Raw genomic sequence first — 14,954 nt, forward strand, 5'->3', positions numbered from 1 at the left:
CCACTGGACACGACAGTCGTACCCATAAGCACGAAGCCCTTTCGGGGGAGGCCAGGAGTCCTTACGGCGGGTGGGGGTCAGACTCCGCTCTTCTCACCCCTGCTGCCAAATGCTTTGGCTTCTTGCCCCTGGACTGACTCCTGTCTTGTTGGGGTGCTTGGCTTCCTGAGGGCGGGGGATAGGAGAGATTGGGAAAGGGGCGATTTTGGGAGACTAGCAGGTGGAGCTGGTTCCTTTCAGCTCCAGTGACCAGACCAAGACCCTGCCCGGCTCCCTGCCCCCTGCCAGACGTCCCTCCCTGGTGAGAAGACCCCGACGGCAGGGGTGGGGACCGCGCAGTGGGAGGGAGGCTGAGCCGGGAATAGTGGAGGCCGGGGGAGCGTCTTGGGGCCTGAGGGGAGGCTCCCCCCTCTCCATTTCAGGGAGGCGGAGGGGAGGAAGATGGACAAACTGACCCCCTAAATACAAGGCAAATGGGTTGGAATGTTATCTCTCTCCCAGAGACCTCTGCAGACCAACACGTGGGAACCATCTGGGAGTGTCGGGAGCCCCCTCCCCACAGGTATAGAGAGCCCTGACCCCCCCCCTTCCCACCCTCCCCCTTCCCCCTATCAATCACTAATATTTACTAAACATTTCCTAAGCCCTTAGGAGAGTACAATCGAGTAAGAGATACACGCCCACAGCACTTATGTCCATATCTGTAATTTATTTATATTAACATCTGTCTCCCCTTCTAGAGTGTAAGCTCGTTGTGGACAGGGAATGTGTCTTTTATTGTTATAGTGTCCTCTCCCCAGCGCTTAGTACAGTGCTTTGCACACAGTAAATACTCAATAGATACAATTGAATGAATGAATGCATGAGAGTCTCTCTTCAAGGAGTTTATAGTCTAATGCTTCTTTCCGGACAGCTGTTGCTTGGGGGGGGGTTCAGCCTCAAGGGTTGGGTCTTTCAGAGGAGCAAGGGAGTGGGGCAGGGAGTTGTGGGGTGCTGAGCTTCGGGAGTCCCCGTGAGAAGTCTAGGGATCATCCCTGGGAAGGAGGGATCAGGTGGCATCCCCTGGCACTGCATGTGCCCTCCCCAGGCACCACCTCTGTGAGCAGTGAGGCCAAAGCCCCTGACTCCTCAACCCGGAGATGAGTAAAGCCCCCTGGGCTCAACGGTGCCTCTGTGGCTAAAGGTGAGGGGTGAGCACGGTCTAGTGAATAAAGTTCCGGCCTGGAAGTCAGAGGACCTGGATTCTAATCCCTTCTCTACCACTTGCTTGCTATGTGACCTAGGGCAAGTTGTTTCACTTCTCTGTGCCTCAGTTTCCTCAACTGTAAAATATCCGTTCTTCCTCTTATTTGACTGTGACCCCCATGTGGGACAAAGATTGTATCCCACTTACTGAACCTGTATCTACCCCCGGTGCTTATAACACTGCTTGACACATAATAAGGGCTTAACAAATACCATTAAAAAAAGGAACTTCTCTGCGCCTCAGTTTCCTCACTTGTAAAATGGAAATTAAGACAGTGAGCCCCAGATGGCACATGGACGGTGTCCGAAATGATTAACTTCTATCTACCCCAGCTCTTAGTATAGTGCCTGGCACATAGTAAGCGCTTAATAAGTACTGCAGGAAACTGTCTGAGATGCAAGAATGGTGTGTGTGTCCGCAGGTCTGAGCCCCGCCCCAGGGGACACCTTCCCCCATGTGCTTTGTGCCCCGGGCCACGTACCCTGTGAGCTGTTGGGCTGCGTGGAGGCTGGGCAGGTGTGTGATGGGCAGAAGGACTGTCCGGATGGCTCCGATGAACTGCACTGTGGTGAGCAGGGCCCCGGAGAGGCCGGGAGCAATGGTCGGGGAAAGGGAGCTCGCCAGTCCTAGAGGAAGTGAGGTGGCTCTGGCAGGGAGTGGGGTGGGAGGATCCAAAATTCTGGGAAGCCAGCCCGCGCACCCCCCTTCCCCGAATTTCCATCCTCTGGGAAAGAGGGAAGCCTGGGAGACAGAACCTAAGGGAAGGAGTTGGTTGGGCAGAGGGAGTGAGGGTCGCTGTTGATAGAATTTGCCAGTCAAGGGGAGTGGTGGGAAGATACGAGTCTGTCCAAAAAGGGACTGCAAAGATCCTGTCCACCAGAAAAACAAGAGAAGGCAGCAACGGCTTAGTGGATAGAACAAGGCCTGGGAGTCAGGAGGTCATGAGTTCTAATCCCGACTCTGCCCCTTGTCTGCTGGTGTGACCTTGGGCCGGTCACTTCACTTCTCTGGGCCTCCGTTCCCTCATCTGTAAAATGGGGATTAAGACTGTGAGCCCTGTGTGGGACAGGGACTGTGTCCAACTCAATTATCTTCTATCTACCCCATTGCTTAGAACAATGTCTGGCACATAGCAAGAGCTTAACAAATACCGTAATCGTTATTATTATTATTAGCAAAGGGGACGGAAAGAGCCCATTCGATCAGAAAAGGGATGCAAAAAACCTATCCGATCAGAAAAGGGGTTACAGGTAACCTAGAAAAGGGGATGTAAAAAACCTGTCCAATCAGGAGTCAGCCCTCTTTGAAGTTCCCTACCACGTCACCTTGGCTCGGGGGTCGGGATGAGGAAGACCCCCGGGAAGAGCCGGAGGAAGGATGCACACGTGCAGGAGTTCAAAGGCGGGAACTCTCCAGGATCCCCGGGCCGAAGGGGAGAGAGGCCAGGCCTGGGCGGAGCTAGGGACGGGGAGTCTTCCTGGAGGAGGAGAGATTTCGGGCCCGGGCTTGGGAGTCAGAAGTTGTGGGTTCTAATCCCGACTCCGCCGCTCGTCAGCTGTGTGACTTCGGCCAAGTCACTTCACTTCTCGGTGCCTCAGTTCCCTCAATCTGTAAAACGGGGACGAAGACTGGGAGCCCCACGTGGGACCACCTGATCACCTTGTAGCCCCCCGGCGCTTAGAACAGTGCTTTGCACATAGTAAGCCCTTAACAGATGCCCTCATTAAATTAAGTCTTCCTGGAGGAGGAGAGATCTCAGTGGGGCCCTAGAGGGACAGAGCCAGGGTTGCAGGAGTTGGGGGCCGGGTGGAGCGGAGGGGAAGGGCGAAGCCCCTGATGAGCCTCCCCCCTTCCCGTGGCGCCCGGGCAGCGGGTGCCACCCCGTTCCCGGTGCCCACGGCGGCGCTGCCCTCGCACCCCAGCGCCCAGGCCATCTGCTCCCCCAGCCAGCTGAGCTGCGGCAGCGGGGAGTGCGTCCCCGGCCAGCGGCGCTGCGACCTGCGGCCGGACTGCCTGGACGGCTCCGACGAGGACGGCTGCGGTGAGGGGGCTCGGCCCGGGACGGCGGGAGACCCTGCCCGGGGCAGCCCGGGGGGCGCTGGGGCGCTCTAACGCCCTGGGGATACCCCCCTGGCTCCCCCTTCCCCCCAGGGGCATCCCGGAGGGCGGCGCGAGCCCGGACATCCCTGATAGCTGGGGGCATCTCACACTCTGGGCAAGGTCCGCTGGCTCCCCTTCACCCCCGGGGGCAACCCAGTGGGCATCGCGGGTTGGCCCTGACGGCAGACCCCTCCCCTGGCCCTGGGCCACCGGACCCCTCTTCAGAATGGGCCCTTCCTCCTCCCCCGTAAGGGCAGGCAGCTCCCGGGGTCCCTCCTCCCCGCCCCGCCCCATGGATCGGCCCTGGCATCTTTTTACCCCCTGGGCCCTTCGTCCTGAGCGCCCCGGCTTCGTCCTCCCCCTCCCCGGCAGTGGACTGCGTGCTGGGCCCTGGCCTCCTGGAGCGGCTGCAGCCGCAGCTGCGGGTTAGGGGTCTCCTTCCAGCGCCGGGACCTGCTGCGGGCAGCCCTGCCCGGGGGCACCTGCCGCCAGGGTCACCTCCGGAGCCGGTCCTGCTTCCTGAGGGCCTGCCCAGGTAACCCCAGATTCTGGTTCCGCCCTCCACCTCACTCCCTAGGGCCCTTCCTTGGGTCGTCCCAGCCCCGGACCCCTTGCTCCGCCTCCCCGCCTGGGTAATCCCGCGATCCAGCCCCTCCCTCCCTCCCCAGGGGACCTCGGGTGACCCAGACGCCACCCGCCGGGTGCCCACCAGGATGAGGATCGCTCCGGGTGGACTCCGAATAGCCCTCGCGGCTGGGTCCCCGGGGCTGGGGCTGCCCAGTTCGGGGAGCTTGGGGGAAAGGACCCTGCCCGGCCTTGGCCCGTCCATCTTTCCCAGTGGCCGGAGCCTGGACGCCCTGGGGGCCGTGGGAGGCCTGCAGCGTGCCCTGCGGCGGGGGCCAGCGGAGTCGCCGGCGCGGCTGTGCGGACCCTCCGCCCAAGAACGGGGGGGCCCCCCTGCCCCGGAGAGGCCCGCGAGAGCCAGCCCTGCGCCCTGCAGCCCTGCGGGGGAGGCACGGGTACCGTGGGTCGGGGAGGGTACACTGGGCAGACTAGGGCGAGGGGGTGGCACGGGAGAGATGGGGGCAGATGGGAGCCAGGAGGCGGGCGGGGGCGCCACGCTCTCAGTCAGGGCTCCCTCCGCCCATCTCCTCCCAGACTGTGGGCCTGGGCAGGTGTATGTGGGAGCAGACCAGTGCCAGAGGGGCTTGGCGCCCCCGTGCCCACCCTCTTGCCAAGATCCAGCTGCCCGCAGGAACTGCAGCAGCCCCTGCCTGGAGGGTGAGAGAGGGGCTGAGGAGACGGGGGTGGGGTGGGTAGAAGGGGTGGAGCGGAAAGGGGGGCGGGGTGGATTGAAACCTGACCAGCCTGTGTCTACACCAGCTCTTTGAACAGGGCTTGGCCCATAGTAAGCGCTTAACGAATACCATTATGATTATTATCGTTATTATTATTGAAAAGAGGGTCCTTCACCCTTCACCTCCTATTCAGACCCCTCCCTCTCCGGACCCAGCCCCGCCCCCTTTCCCTATGGGCAGGGAACGTGTCTACCCACTCTCCCAAGCGCTTAGTGCAGGGCTCTGCACACAGTAAACGCTCAAGAAATACCGTCGATTGATTGATTGATAGATTGATTTTTCCGTCTGAGGGTTGCCTCTGCCTCTTCCCCTAGGCTGCCGCTGCCCCCCAGGACTTCTCCTCCACCACATCCATTGCCTGCCCCCGGCCCAGTGCCCTTGCCAGTGCCAGTGCCCTGTGGGCAGAGAACGTGTCTACCCCCTCTCCCAAGCGCTTAGTGTAGGGCTCTGCACACAGTAAACGCTCAAGAAATACCGTTAATTGATTGGTTGATAGATTGATTTCTCCGTCTGAGGGTTGCCTCTGCCTCTTCCCCTAGGCTGCCGCTGCCCCCCAGGACTTCTCCTCCACAACATCCATTGCCTGCCCCCGGCCCAGTGCCCTTGCCAGGCGGGCACCAAGATGTACCCGCCCGGAGAACCCTTCCTGTTGGACAACTGCAGCCGATGGTGAGCGGGTGCTGGATATGGGCAGGGAATGTGTCTATTACTCTGTCATACTCTCCCAAGCGCTTAGTACAGTGCTCCTCACACAGTGAGCGCTCAATTAATAGGATTGGATGAATGAATGAGGGTCCCTCTGGGAGAAAGGAGGGCCGGCCGGTCTGGCCCGGGCTGGGGCGGGAGGGAGCTGTGCCCCTGACCCTCACTCCCTGTCCTCCCCGCAGCGTGTGTGAGGGAGGGTCTCTGCGCTGCGAGGCGGGGGACTGCCCCGTGTCCTGCGGCTGGTCTGCCTGGTCTCCCTGGGGCCCTTGTGACCCCTCCTGTGGAACTGGATCCCGCGTCAGATTCAGGTGAGGGGGATGGAGGGGTGGGGGGGGCAGGGTCCTGGGGGCTGGGTGAAGCCAGGGGGAGGGCGTGGGGAGGAGGAAGCAGAGGGTCCCTGCTCCTCAGGGAGGGACGGAGTAATGGGGCGCCCACGGGGGTCGATTCTCTCCACTTCTTCCCCTCCCTCTTCCTCCCCCTTCCACCCTCTAGACTGCAGGATCGTTGTGGACAGGGGATAGGTCTAATAATAATCATCATCATAATCATTGTGGTATTCGTTAAGCGCTTACTATGTGCCAGGCACTGTACTAGGCGCTGGGGAGGGTACAAGCAAATCGGGTTGGACACAGTCCCTGTCCCACGGTCCCTGTCCCACGTGGGGCTCACAGTCTCCATCTCCATTTTACAGATGAGGGAACTGAGGCCCAGAGAAGCGAAGTGACTTTTCCAACGCCTCACAGCAGACAAGCGGCAGAGCCGGGATTAGAACCCATGACCTCCTGACTCCCAGGCCCACGCTTTATCCACTACACCATGCTGCCACCGGCTCTGTTGTGTTAGAATCTCCCAAGCGTTTATTATAGTGCTCAGTACACAGAGTGCTGTGTGACCTTCAATTCTCTGTGCCTCAGTTACCTCATCTGCAAAATGGGTATTAAGACTGTGAGCCCCACGTGGGACAAACTGATTATCTTGCCTCTACCCCAGCCTTTAGAACAGCGTTTGGCACATAGCGCTTAACAAATACCATTAATATCATTAGGAAGCGCTCAACAAATACGATGAATCGATAGATTGATTGATCGGTCTCTCCACAGGTCCCCTTCTAACCCGGCGCCGGCGGCAGGGGGTGAGCCGTGTGCGGGGGATGGGCAGGAGGTCCAGGCCTGCCACACACGCTGTGGAACAGGTGCGGCCTGCTCCCCGCAAGACTCTCCCCCAGGCCCCGGCCCTCTCCGCCAACCCCTCATTCTCTTCCCCCCCTTCCCCCATGTACCCATCCCCCGGGTCTGCCCCGGCCCTATGCTGCTGCCTGACTGTCCTCTGTCCCCAGAGCCCCCGCCGCCACCAGGTTGGACGCCGTGGAGCCCCTGGTCCCCCTGCCCCCGGACCTGCGACCCTCCCCAGGCCCTGCCCTCCTGGCGCCGCCGCTTCCGGCTGTGCCCCGGGCCTGCAGGCCTGGCCTGCCCCGGGGAGCCCGTCCAGGAGGAGGCATGCAGCCCCTCGGCCTGCCCAGGTGCCCCCTAGAGCCATCCCCACCCGGGGGGGGGGGTGAGGAGGGGAGAATAATAATAATAATGATGATGGGATTTGTTAAGCACTTACTATGTGCCAAGCACTGTTCTAAGCGCTGGGAATGGAGCAGACTGCCCTCGGGGGCTGGAATCCAGGAGTCACGAGCTCCAAAATGTCTGCCCATCTCGGGACCCCCCAGAACCCTGCTCCACTTCAGGCTCTGTCTCTCTCACCATCCTGGGTCTCGATGCCTGTCCAGGGCCTTCGTGATGACCTCTCTCTGCCTCTCTCCGTGGGTGTCTCTCTCCCTGGCAGCACCCGGCTCCTGGTCCCCCTGGACCCCGTGGTCCCCGTGTTCTGCTCCTTGCGATGGAGGGATCCAGACCCGCATCCGCAGCTGCCCGGGCCCGGTCCTCCCCAATGGCTCCGACTGCCTGGGTCCCCACAGCCAGAGCCAGGACTGCCACACTCAGCCCTGCGCAGGTGCCACCCCCTGCCCCTCTGTAGCTCCTCTTCTTTCTGGGGGGGGCGGGGGGACCCTTCCCCAGGAGACCCTCTTAGGGGCTCCTCCGCCCCGGGCCTCTGGGTCCCACCCTCTACGCCGGCCCTCAAATCCTTGCTCCTCGGGCATCTCCTATCCCCCACTCCTGCTCGCCCCTGTGCCCTCTGCCCCGTTGTGCCCACCTCCCCAGAACGGCTACCCCTAGTCTGCCCTCAGCAGCCACCCCTTCCCCTTGGCGCCGGCCCACCCAAGAATCATAACCCTGCCTCCTTGCATTCATTCATTCATTCATTCATTCAAATCGTGCACTCACTGTGTGCAGAGCACTGTACTAAGCACTTGGAGAGTACGGTATGACAGTGTATATAGAAAAGAATGTATAACAATATAACAATCCTCCGATGCCAGCCTGGTGCCCGCAAGACATGGTGTTCCACTCGGAGGAGCAGTGCCGCAAGGAGGGGGGGCCGTGCCCACGGCTGTGCCTGGCCCGGGGTCCGGGGGTGGAGTGCGCTGCCAGGTGCACCTCCGGCTGCGTCTGCCCACCCGGCCTCTTCCTGCACAATGCCACCTGCGTGCCCCTCAGCCACTGCCCTTGTCTGTTCCATGGGCAGCTCTACCCACCTGGGGCCAGTGCCCCCCGGGACGCCTGCAACAACTGGTATGACCTGCGGGGTTTCTGGTTAGCAGCAGGGAATGGGAGGTGGGGGCTAGAGAGGAAAAGGATGGGCACAAACAGTGAGGCAGGCACTGGGATGGCAGGGGTGGAAGATGGGTTCTGTCCTAGGCCACAGCCAGTCCACCACTTCCTCCCCTTCTCCTGGGTCTTCAATCGTATTTATTGAGCGCTCACTGTGTGCAGAGCACTGTTCTAAGCGCTCGGTGTGAGTGTGACAAGGGGAGAGAGGGGGTTTGGAGGCCTGGTGACCACCCGGCTGTAATTGTACCCTGACCCGCTCCCCTCCGTCTCGCCTCTCAGCACCTGTGTCTCTGGAGAGATGGTGTGTGACTCGACGCTCTGCCCAGGTAGTCATCAGGGAGTTGGGCGCTCAGTCTTTGCCCAGCACTGGGATAAACGCAAGTGGATCTGACCAAACGCAGTCCCCGTCCCCCTCGAGGCCTCTCATTCTAAGAGGGAAGGACAGCGGGGGTCTTACCCCCATTTTAGAGATGAGGAATTGAGCCCCAAATAGGTTGTGACTTGACCAAAGTCACATAGCAGGCAAGTGGTGGAGTCGGGATTAAAATCCAGGGCTTCTGACTCCCAGGCCCCGGGCTTTTTTTAACTAGGCCACGCAGGTACCCACCAGGTGGGCTGAAGCCCTGTTTCCCTGGGGAAAGTTGGCACGGCCCCATGCTGCCCCTGCCCCCGCCCCTTTGCCCTGCAAGGAGTGGAGGGATTCGTGGCCCTGATGCCCGCCCCCGCCCTGGCAGTGCCCTGCGGCTGGAGCCCCTGGACTCCCTGGAGCCCCTGCAGCCGCAGTTGCAACGTGGGCATGCGTCGACGCTTCCGGTCGGGCACTGCCCCTCCCGCAGCCTTCGGGGGCGCCGAGTGCCAAGGCCCCGGGGTCGAGGTCGAGTTCTGCAGCCTGCAGCCCTGCCGGGGCGAGCGCGTGGGCCCGGAGACCCCCAGGACCCTCCCCGCTTCCACATCTGAGAGCCCACCCTGATTCCCCTCCCCGTGTCACTTGGGGTGTCTGTTGCCAAGCCCAGGGCGTGGAGGGGTGAGGGGCAGCGCTTGAGTCGAGTGGGTCCTGCCAACCTCCACCAGGCCCTTCGGGGGTCACCCCTAGGGGAGGGAGCTCTAAAAGTGGGCACAGCCCATCTGCCCCGGGGAGCCAGAGTGTGAGAGTCCAAGGGGCTCGCTGCGGATAGGGAATGTGTCTGTTGTTCTATTGTACTCTCCCAAACGCTTAGCACAGTGCTCTGCACACAATAAACGCTCAATAAATGTGATTGAATGAAGGGAACTGATCCCGGTGTCGTTGACAGGACCGGGCTGGGAATGGGGTCCGTGGTCCCCCTGCTCTGTGCCCTGCGGCGGCGGCTACAGAAACCGCACCCGGAGAGATGCCCCCGGCGGACCCATCGACTTCTCCACCTGCAACCTCCAGCCCTGCGCTGGTAAGCCACTTGTCTGCTCTGTGACTTTGGGCAAGTCACTTCACTTCTCTGGGCCTCAGTTACCTCATCTGTAAAATGGGAATGGAGACCTTGAGCCTCACATGGGACAGGGACTGTGTCCAACCCGATTTACTTGTATCCACCCCAATTCTTAGTACAGTGCCTGGCACATAGTAAGAGTTCAACAAATACCATTATTATTAGTAGAGCTATTATTAATTCCCCTCCACCTCCCTCGATCCCCCCACCCCCTGCGTTCTTCTCCGCTCTACCAGTCCCAGACTGGGCAACTACCCCCCCACCCAGTCCCCTCCTTCCTGCACCCTCGCCCATCATTGAACCCTCACAGTGGGCAGGGCTGGGGAGGGATCTTCGCCCAGACTGGCCAGATTTTGTCTCAGGGTCCGTGCCCGGTGTGTGCCCGGAGGGGAAGCTGTGGCGGGACTGTGCCCGGGGTCCGGCTTCCTGCGCGGAGGTCAGCAGCAACTGGACTAATGAAACTTGCCTCTCCGGCTGCTTCTGCCCTCCCGAGGCCCTCCTGTTGGTGAGTGTCCACCCCGGGCTACCAGGACAAGCCCTCTGGGTGGCAAGTGTCCACTCTGGGCCGCCCCACCGAGCCCTCCTACTGGCGAGTGTCCACTCCGCCCGGCCGAGGCCCTCCTGGTGGTGAGTGCCCACCCCTGGCTGGCTGGACGGACCCCCGAGGACCTGGGGACAATCCATCAGCAGGCCTTGCCTGAAATCGATTACGTGCTCAATAAGTACGATGGGTTGATTGACTGATTGACTGAAGAGGTGGGAGAGGGGCGGGATTCAGGGGCGGCCGTGGGGCAGTTGAGAGCAAGGCCCTGGCCAGGCCGGGTAGGGGCAGGGGAGAGAAGGGCAGAGCTGGGGTTGGGAGGGATCGGGCCGGGCCTGCAACCGCCTCCGTCCATTTCTTCCAGAATAACGTATGTGTGCCCACTCGGGATTGTCCCTGTGTCCATGGCGGGCACCTCTATTCCCCGGGCAGTGCCGTGCTCCGGCCCTGTGAGAACTGGTGAGCCCCTGCCCCGTTTCGTGCCCCACCTCCCACTCCCAGTCCCCGGCCCCCCTTCGGTTAGCCCCTCTGCTGGGTCCCTCACCTCCCTCCCCGCCATCGTCCCCAGCTCCTGTGTCTCCGGCCGCATCACGAACTGCACCTCCCGGCCCTGTGAAGAGGGTGAGAAACGCAGCCCCAAATGCCCCCTTCCCCTTCCCCCCCCTTCTCTGCCCACAGTCCCTCCACGATGGTGCCAGCCCCAGACTGACCCCAAAGCCAGGGGAGGGGAAGACTGAGGGCTTTGGGATGGGATGGGGTGGTGTCTCTCCTTGGGCCCTCCCACTCGCCCTTGTGCCCTCACTAACCGGGTGCCCTGGGTTCTCGCCCCCAGACCGGGCCGTCTGGTCCCCCTTGACGCCCTGGAGCGAGTGTTCAGCCTCCTGCGGCCCCGCCCGACGGCACCGGCACCGCTTCTGCCCCGGGGGTCCCAGCCCGGTGCCTCCCACCCAGCCTCTGCTGCCCCCCCCCCAGCCTCTGCTGCCCCCCCAGCCCCTGGTGCCCCGTGCAGTTCCCTGCCCGGGGCCGGAGGCCGAGGAGGAGCCCTGTGCCCTGCCGGCCTGTGACCGTGAGTCCCCCTGCTCTGTTTCCAGCTCTACGGCCCCCCTCCTTCCCCTGCCCACTGGACCCCTCCCCGCTTGCCCCCTGATTTGCCCCCCTCCCCCGGTCCTGGGTCCCTTGCCCCCACCTTGCCCCCCGCTGTTGGGGAAGCAGCACGGTGTAGTGGACAGAGCCAGAGCCTGGGAGTCAGAAGGTCATGAGTTCTAATCCCGTCTCTGCCACTTGTCTGCCGGTTGACCTTGGGCAAGGCACTTCTCTTCTCTGGGCCTTAGTTCCCTCCTCTGTGAAATGGGGATGAAGACTTTGAGCCCCATGTGGGACAGGGACTGTGTCCAACCTGATTACCTTGTATCTACCTCAGTGCTTAGAACAGTGCCTGGCACATAGTAAGCAATTAATAAATACGGTAATAATAATAATGATTATGGTATTTGTTAAGCTCTTACTATGTGCCAAGCTGCAATTAATAAATACGGTAATAATAATAATAATAATTATGGTATTTGTTAAGCTCTTACTATGTGCCAAGCTCCGTTCTGAGCACTGGGGTAGACACAAGGTAATCAGTTTGTCCCACGTGGGGCTCAGTCTTCACCCCCATTTTACAGATGGAAAAACTGAGACACAGAGAAGTTAAATGACTTGCCCAAGGTTATAGAGCAGACAAGTGGCGGAGGCGGGATTAGAATCCACGCCCTCTGACTCCCAAGCCCGTGTTCCTCCCACTAGGCCAGGCTGCTTCTCTTAATAATAATAGTAATCATACTAATAATATTCTGAGCCCCAAGCCCCCTTCCGGTTTGCCCTGAAGTTCCTGCTGCTTTCTACCCTTCCCGACCCCTCTTCCCCCGAATGTCCCTCCCGGTCCGGGGCAGGGTGAGGGGGTCCCGCTGACCCGCGGGTCTCCCCACCCAGGAGCAGGGGCTGGAGCCCCTGGGGCCCCTGGTTGAGCTGCAGCCGGAGCTGCGGGGGTGGCCTGCGGAGCCGAGCCGGACCTGCGACCACCCGGCCCCGCGCGGGCTCGGGGATTACTGCCAGGGGCCCAGTGCCCAGGGGGAAGCCTGCCAACCGCAGCCCTGCCCGGGTACCCGGGGGTGCAACCGCGGGAGGGGGCGGGCCGCTGACACCCGGGCTGGGGGCTCCTGCTTTCCGGGAGCCTGGAGGATGCTCCGGTCCAAGGCCAGAGAGCACCGTGGCTTAGTGGAAACTAGCCCGGGTTTGGGGGGTCAGAGGACGTGGGTTCTAATCCGGTTCCGCACTTGTCTGCTGTGAGACCTTTGGGCAAGCACTTCACTTCTCTGTGCCTCGGTGACCTCATCTATAACATAGAGATCAAGACTGCGAGCCCACGTGGAACACCTAATTACTTCGTATCTACCCCAGCGCTTAGAAGAGTGCTTGGCACATAGTAAGCGCTTAACAAATACCATCATTATTATTACTGCTATTATTAATCCCGTCTCCGCCACTTGTCTGCTGTGTGACCTGGGGAAAGCCACTTCGCTTCTCTGTGCCTCAGTGACCTCATCTATAAAATGGGGATTAAGACTGTGAGCCCCACGTGGGACAACCTGAATACCTGGTATCGACCCCCAGCGCTTGGAACGGCGCTTGACATATAATAGGCGCTGAAACAAATACCATCATCATCATCATTATCATTAAGGCTGACGAGGGGGGAGGCTCCGGGACATTAGGGGAGGGGTCAGTGGGCTTGGGGCTGCCGCCCAGACGCCCGGTCCCGCCCCTGCCTCACCCCCACAGCGGTCAACTGGCAGCGCCATCCCCGGCTCCGAGTTCAGCCCCTGCGGCCCGCCTTGCCCCGTTCCTGCGATGACCTCACGGTGAGTCAGTCTGGGGTCCACCTTTGGGGACACCCTAAGCCTCCCCTGTCGGACCTCTTCGGTCAGGCCCGGCCCTCTGCCACACCCTCTCCTAGGCCCCGGCCGACCTCGACTCACCAGCTTCCCCGGCTCTGGTAGGTGGGCCCCTTGGCTGTCCCCCCCTGCCGAATCCTAGGGCCCTTACTGGTGCCCCCAACACTTGTGCCATGCTGCCCCTGGGCCGGCCTCCCATACCCCTAGTTGAATTAGATCCCCCGGCTGCCTGGGTCCCTCCCCACCCCCAAGGCCCCCTCTGCGCCCCTGCCCCCCCCAGCTGACCTGGGTCTCCGGGTCCCAGCATTGCGAGCCCCACTGCCAGCCGGGTTGCTACTGCGCCACGGGCTGGTCTTGAGCGTGGGCGGACTTCAAGCTGCGTGGAGCCAGCCACCTGCAACCTGCTGGGACTGCTGACCGGGGAGAGGCATCCTCCGGGCGCCAGGCTGGAACCGGCCGGACGGCTGCAACACTGGTCAGCCTCGGGGACGGGACGGAGCTGGGGTGGAAGCCGGTGGGAATTAGGGGAGGGGGTACTCCATGGGCCTCCACTGTCCAGGCTCCTGGGAGCAAAGAACGGCAGCTGGACGCTGAAGTCGCCTCTCGCAGGGGAAGGGGTTGGAATCGGTGGGGGCCCTGGGGTGGGGGCTGAGGGAGTGCCCCCCCCCCAGACCCCCTTCTTGTCCCCCTCTCCTTCCCCGCAGCATCTGCCGGGAGGGAAAGCTGAACTGCACAACCTGGCCTGCCCCGGTGAGTGCCCGGCTGGTAGCAGGGGCGGGGAGGAGGGTGGGGTCGGGCTTCTGAAGGAGGGGGCGGAGAGCGGGCAAACAGGGAGCTTCAGAGCAGGATGTCTCATGCCCCTGTCTCTGCCCTCTGCTCTAATGCCCCCTCCTGCCTGTTTTGCCCCACACACGTGTCCGGGGGCTGGTGCCCGTGGTCCGAGGTGGACGCCCTGTCTCAGCCGTGTGCGGTGGGGAGAGTCGTGCCCAGCTCCAGGGCCTGTTCCTGGCCCCACTCCTCGGCGTGGAGGGGTGCCCTGCCTGGGCATGGGGAACGAGGAGGGCACCCAGGTCCAGAGGGAGGGACTGCCCCTCCCCCACCTTGTGCCCAGGTGAAATGGTCGCCTTCCAATGGTCACGATCCACCTGTCCACTGCCTGACCCCCTCCCCTCCCCACACACCTGGAGTCTTCACTACCACCCCACTCCCCCTCCCTGCCTTCCATCTCTCCACCTCAATTCAATTAATCGATCGATCTATTTGCTGTGTGCAGAGCATGTGCTAAGTGCTTGGGAGAGTACACTATTACAATATCACAAGAGATGGTAGACACTTCCCTGCCCACAATGAGCTCACAAGCTAGCGGCCCAGAGAGAAAGGAGGAGAACCAGGAGATGGCTGTGTCCGTGAAGCCGAGGTTGGGTGATGTTTCCAGGAGAAGTCCAGTGTTGAAGGCAGCTGAGAGGTCAAGGGGGATTAGGGATGGATGAATGTGTCACTTTAATTGTCGCATTGTCCTCTCCAAGCGTTTAGTAAGTGCTCTCTGCCACAGTAAGTGATGAATAAATACGATCGACTGACTGACCCGAATAAAGGCCACTGGACTGGGCGAGAATATCTATGACCTTAACCAAAACAGAGTTGGTAGACCCGTTCCCTTTCATTCATTCATTCTATTGTATTTATTGAGAGCTTACCGTGTGCAAAGCATTATACTAAGCGCTTGGGAGAGTACAATATAAACAATAAACAGACACATTCCCTGCCCCAGAGAGTTTACAGTCTAAGAGAGGGAGCTTACAGTTATAAAGGCAGCCCTCCCCTACCACCCCCAGCTTGTGCCTCACTCTCCCGTACCCCTTATGACCAGTGTTGGGGTCCCCTG

General features: G+C 61.1%; 1 protein-coding gene across 1 annotated transcript in view; it reads left to right on the forward strand.

Moving 5' to 3' along the window:
• Nucleotides 1-14,954, forward strand: part of SSPOP — a 57,925-nt gene that overhangs the window by 25,204 nt on the left and 17,767 nt on the right. Inside the window, 28 exon segments of the mRNA XM_039913972.1 lie at nucleotides 1,668-1,814; nucleotides 3,117-3,287; nucleotides 3,719-3,737; nucleotides 3,739-3,881; nucleotides 4,185-4,300; nucleotides 4,302-4,365; nucleotides 4,505-4,627; nucleotides 5,244-5,373; nucleotides 5,592-5,717; nucleotides 6,510-6,601; nucleotides 6,746-6,928; nucleotides 7,243-7,410; nucleotides 7,838-8,090; nucleotides 8,409-8,455; nucleotides 8,864-9,034; nucleotides 9,422-9,553; nucleotides 9,955-10,097; nucleotides 10,498-10,592; nucleotides 10,702-10,754; nucleotides 10,966-11,203; nucleotides 12,111-12,178; nucleotides 12,181-12,286; nucleotides 12,971-13,014; nucleotides 13,017-13,036; nucleotides 13,374-13,409; nucleotides 13,411-13,544; nucleotides 13,629-13,686; nucleotides 13,774-13,819. Of these exon segments, the coding sequence (XP_039769906.1) occupies nucleotides 1,668-1,814; nucleotides 3,117-3,287; nucleotides 3,719-3,737; nucleotides 3,739-3,881; nucleotides 4,185-4,300; nucleotides 4,302-4,365; nucleotides 4,505-4,627; nucleotides 5,244-5,373; nucleotides 5,592-5,717; nucleotides 6,510-6,601; nucleotides 6,746-6,928; nucleotides 7,243-7,410; nucleotides 7,838-8,090; nucleotides 8,409-8,455; nucleotides 8,864-9,034; nucleotides 9,422-9,553; nucleotides 9,955-10,097; nucleotides 10,498-10,592; nucleotides 10,702-10,754; nucleotides 10,966-11,203; nucleotides 12,111-12,178; nucleotides 12,181-12,286; nucleotides 12,971-13,014; nucleotides 13,017-13,036; nucleotides 13,374-13,409; nucleotides 13,411-13,544; nucleotides 13,629-13,686; nucleotides 13,774-13,819 (3,126 nt within the window).

This window comes from Ornithorhynchus anatinus, chromosome 13, assembly GCF_004115215.2.
Source record: "Ornithorhynchus anatinus isolate Pmale09 chromosome 13, mOrnAna1.pri.v4, whole genome shotgun sequence".
NCBI lineage: Eukaryota > Metazoa > Chordata > Mammalia > Monotremata > Ornithorhynchidae > Ornithorhynchus > Ornithorhynchus anatinus.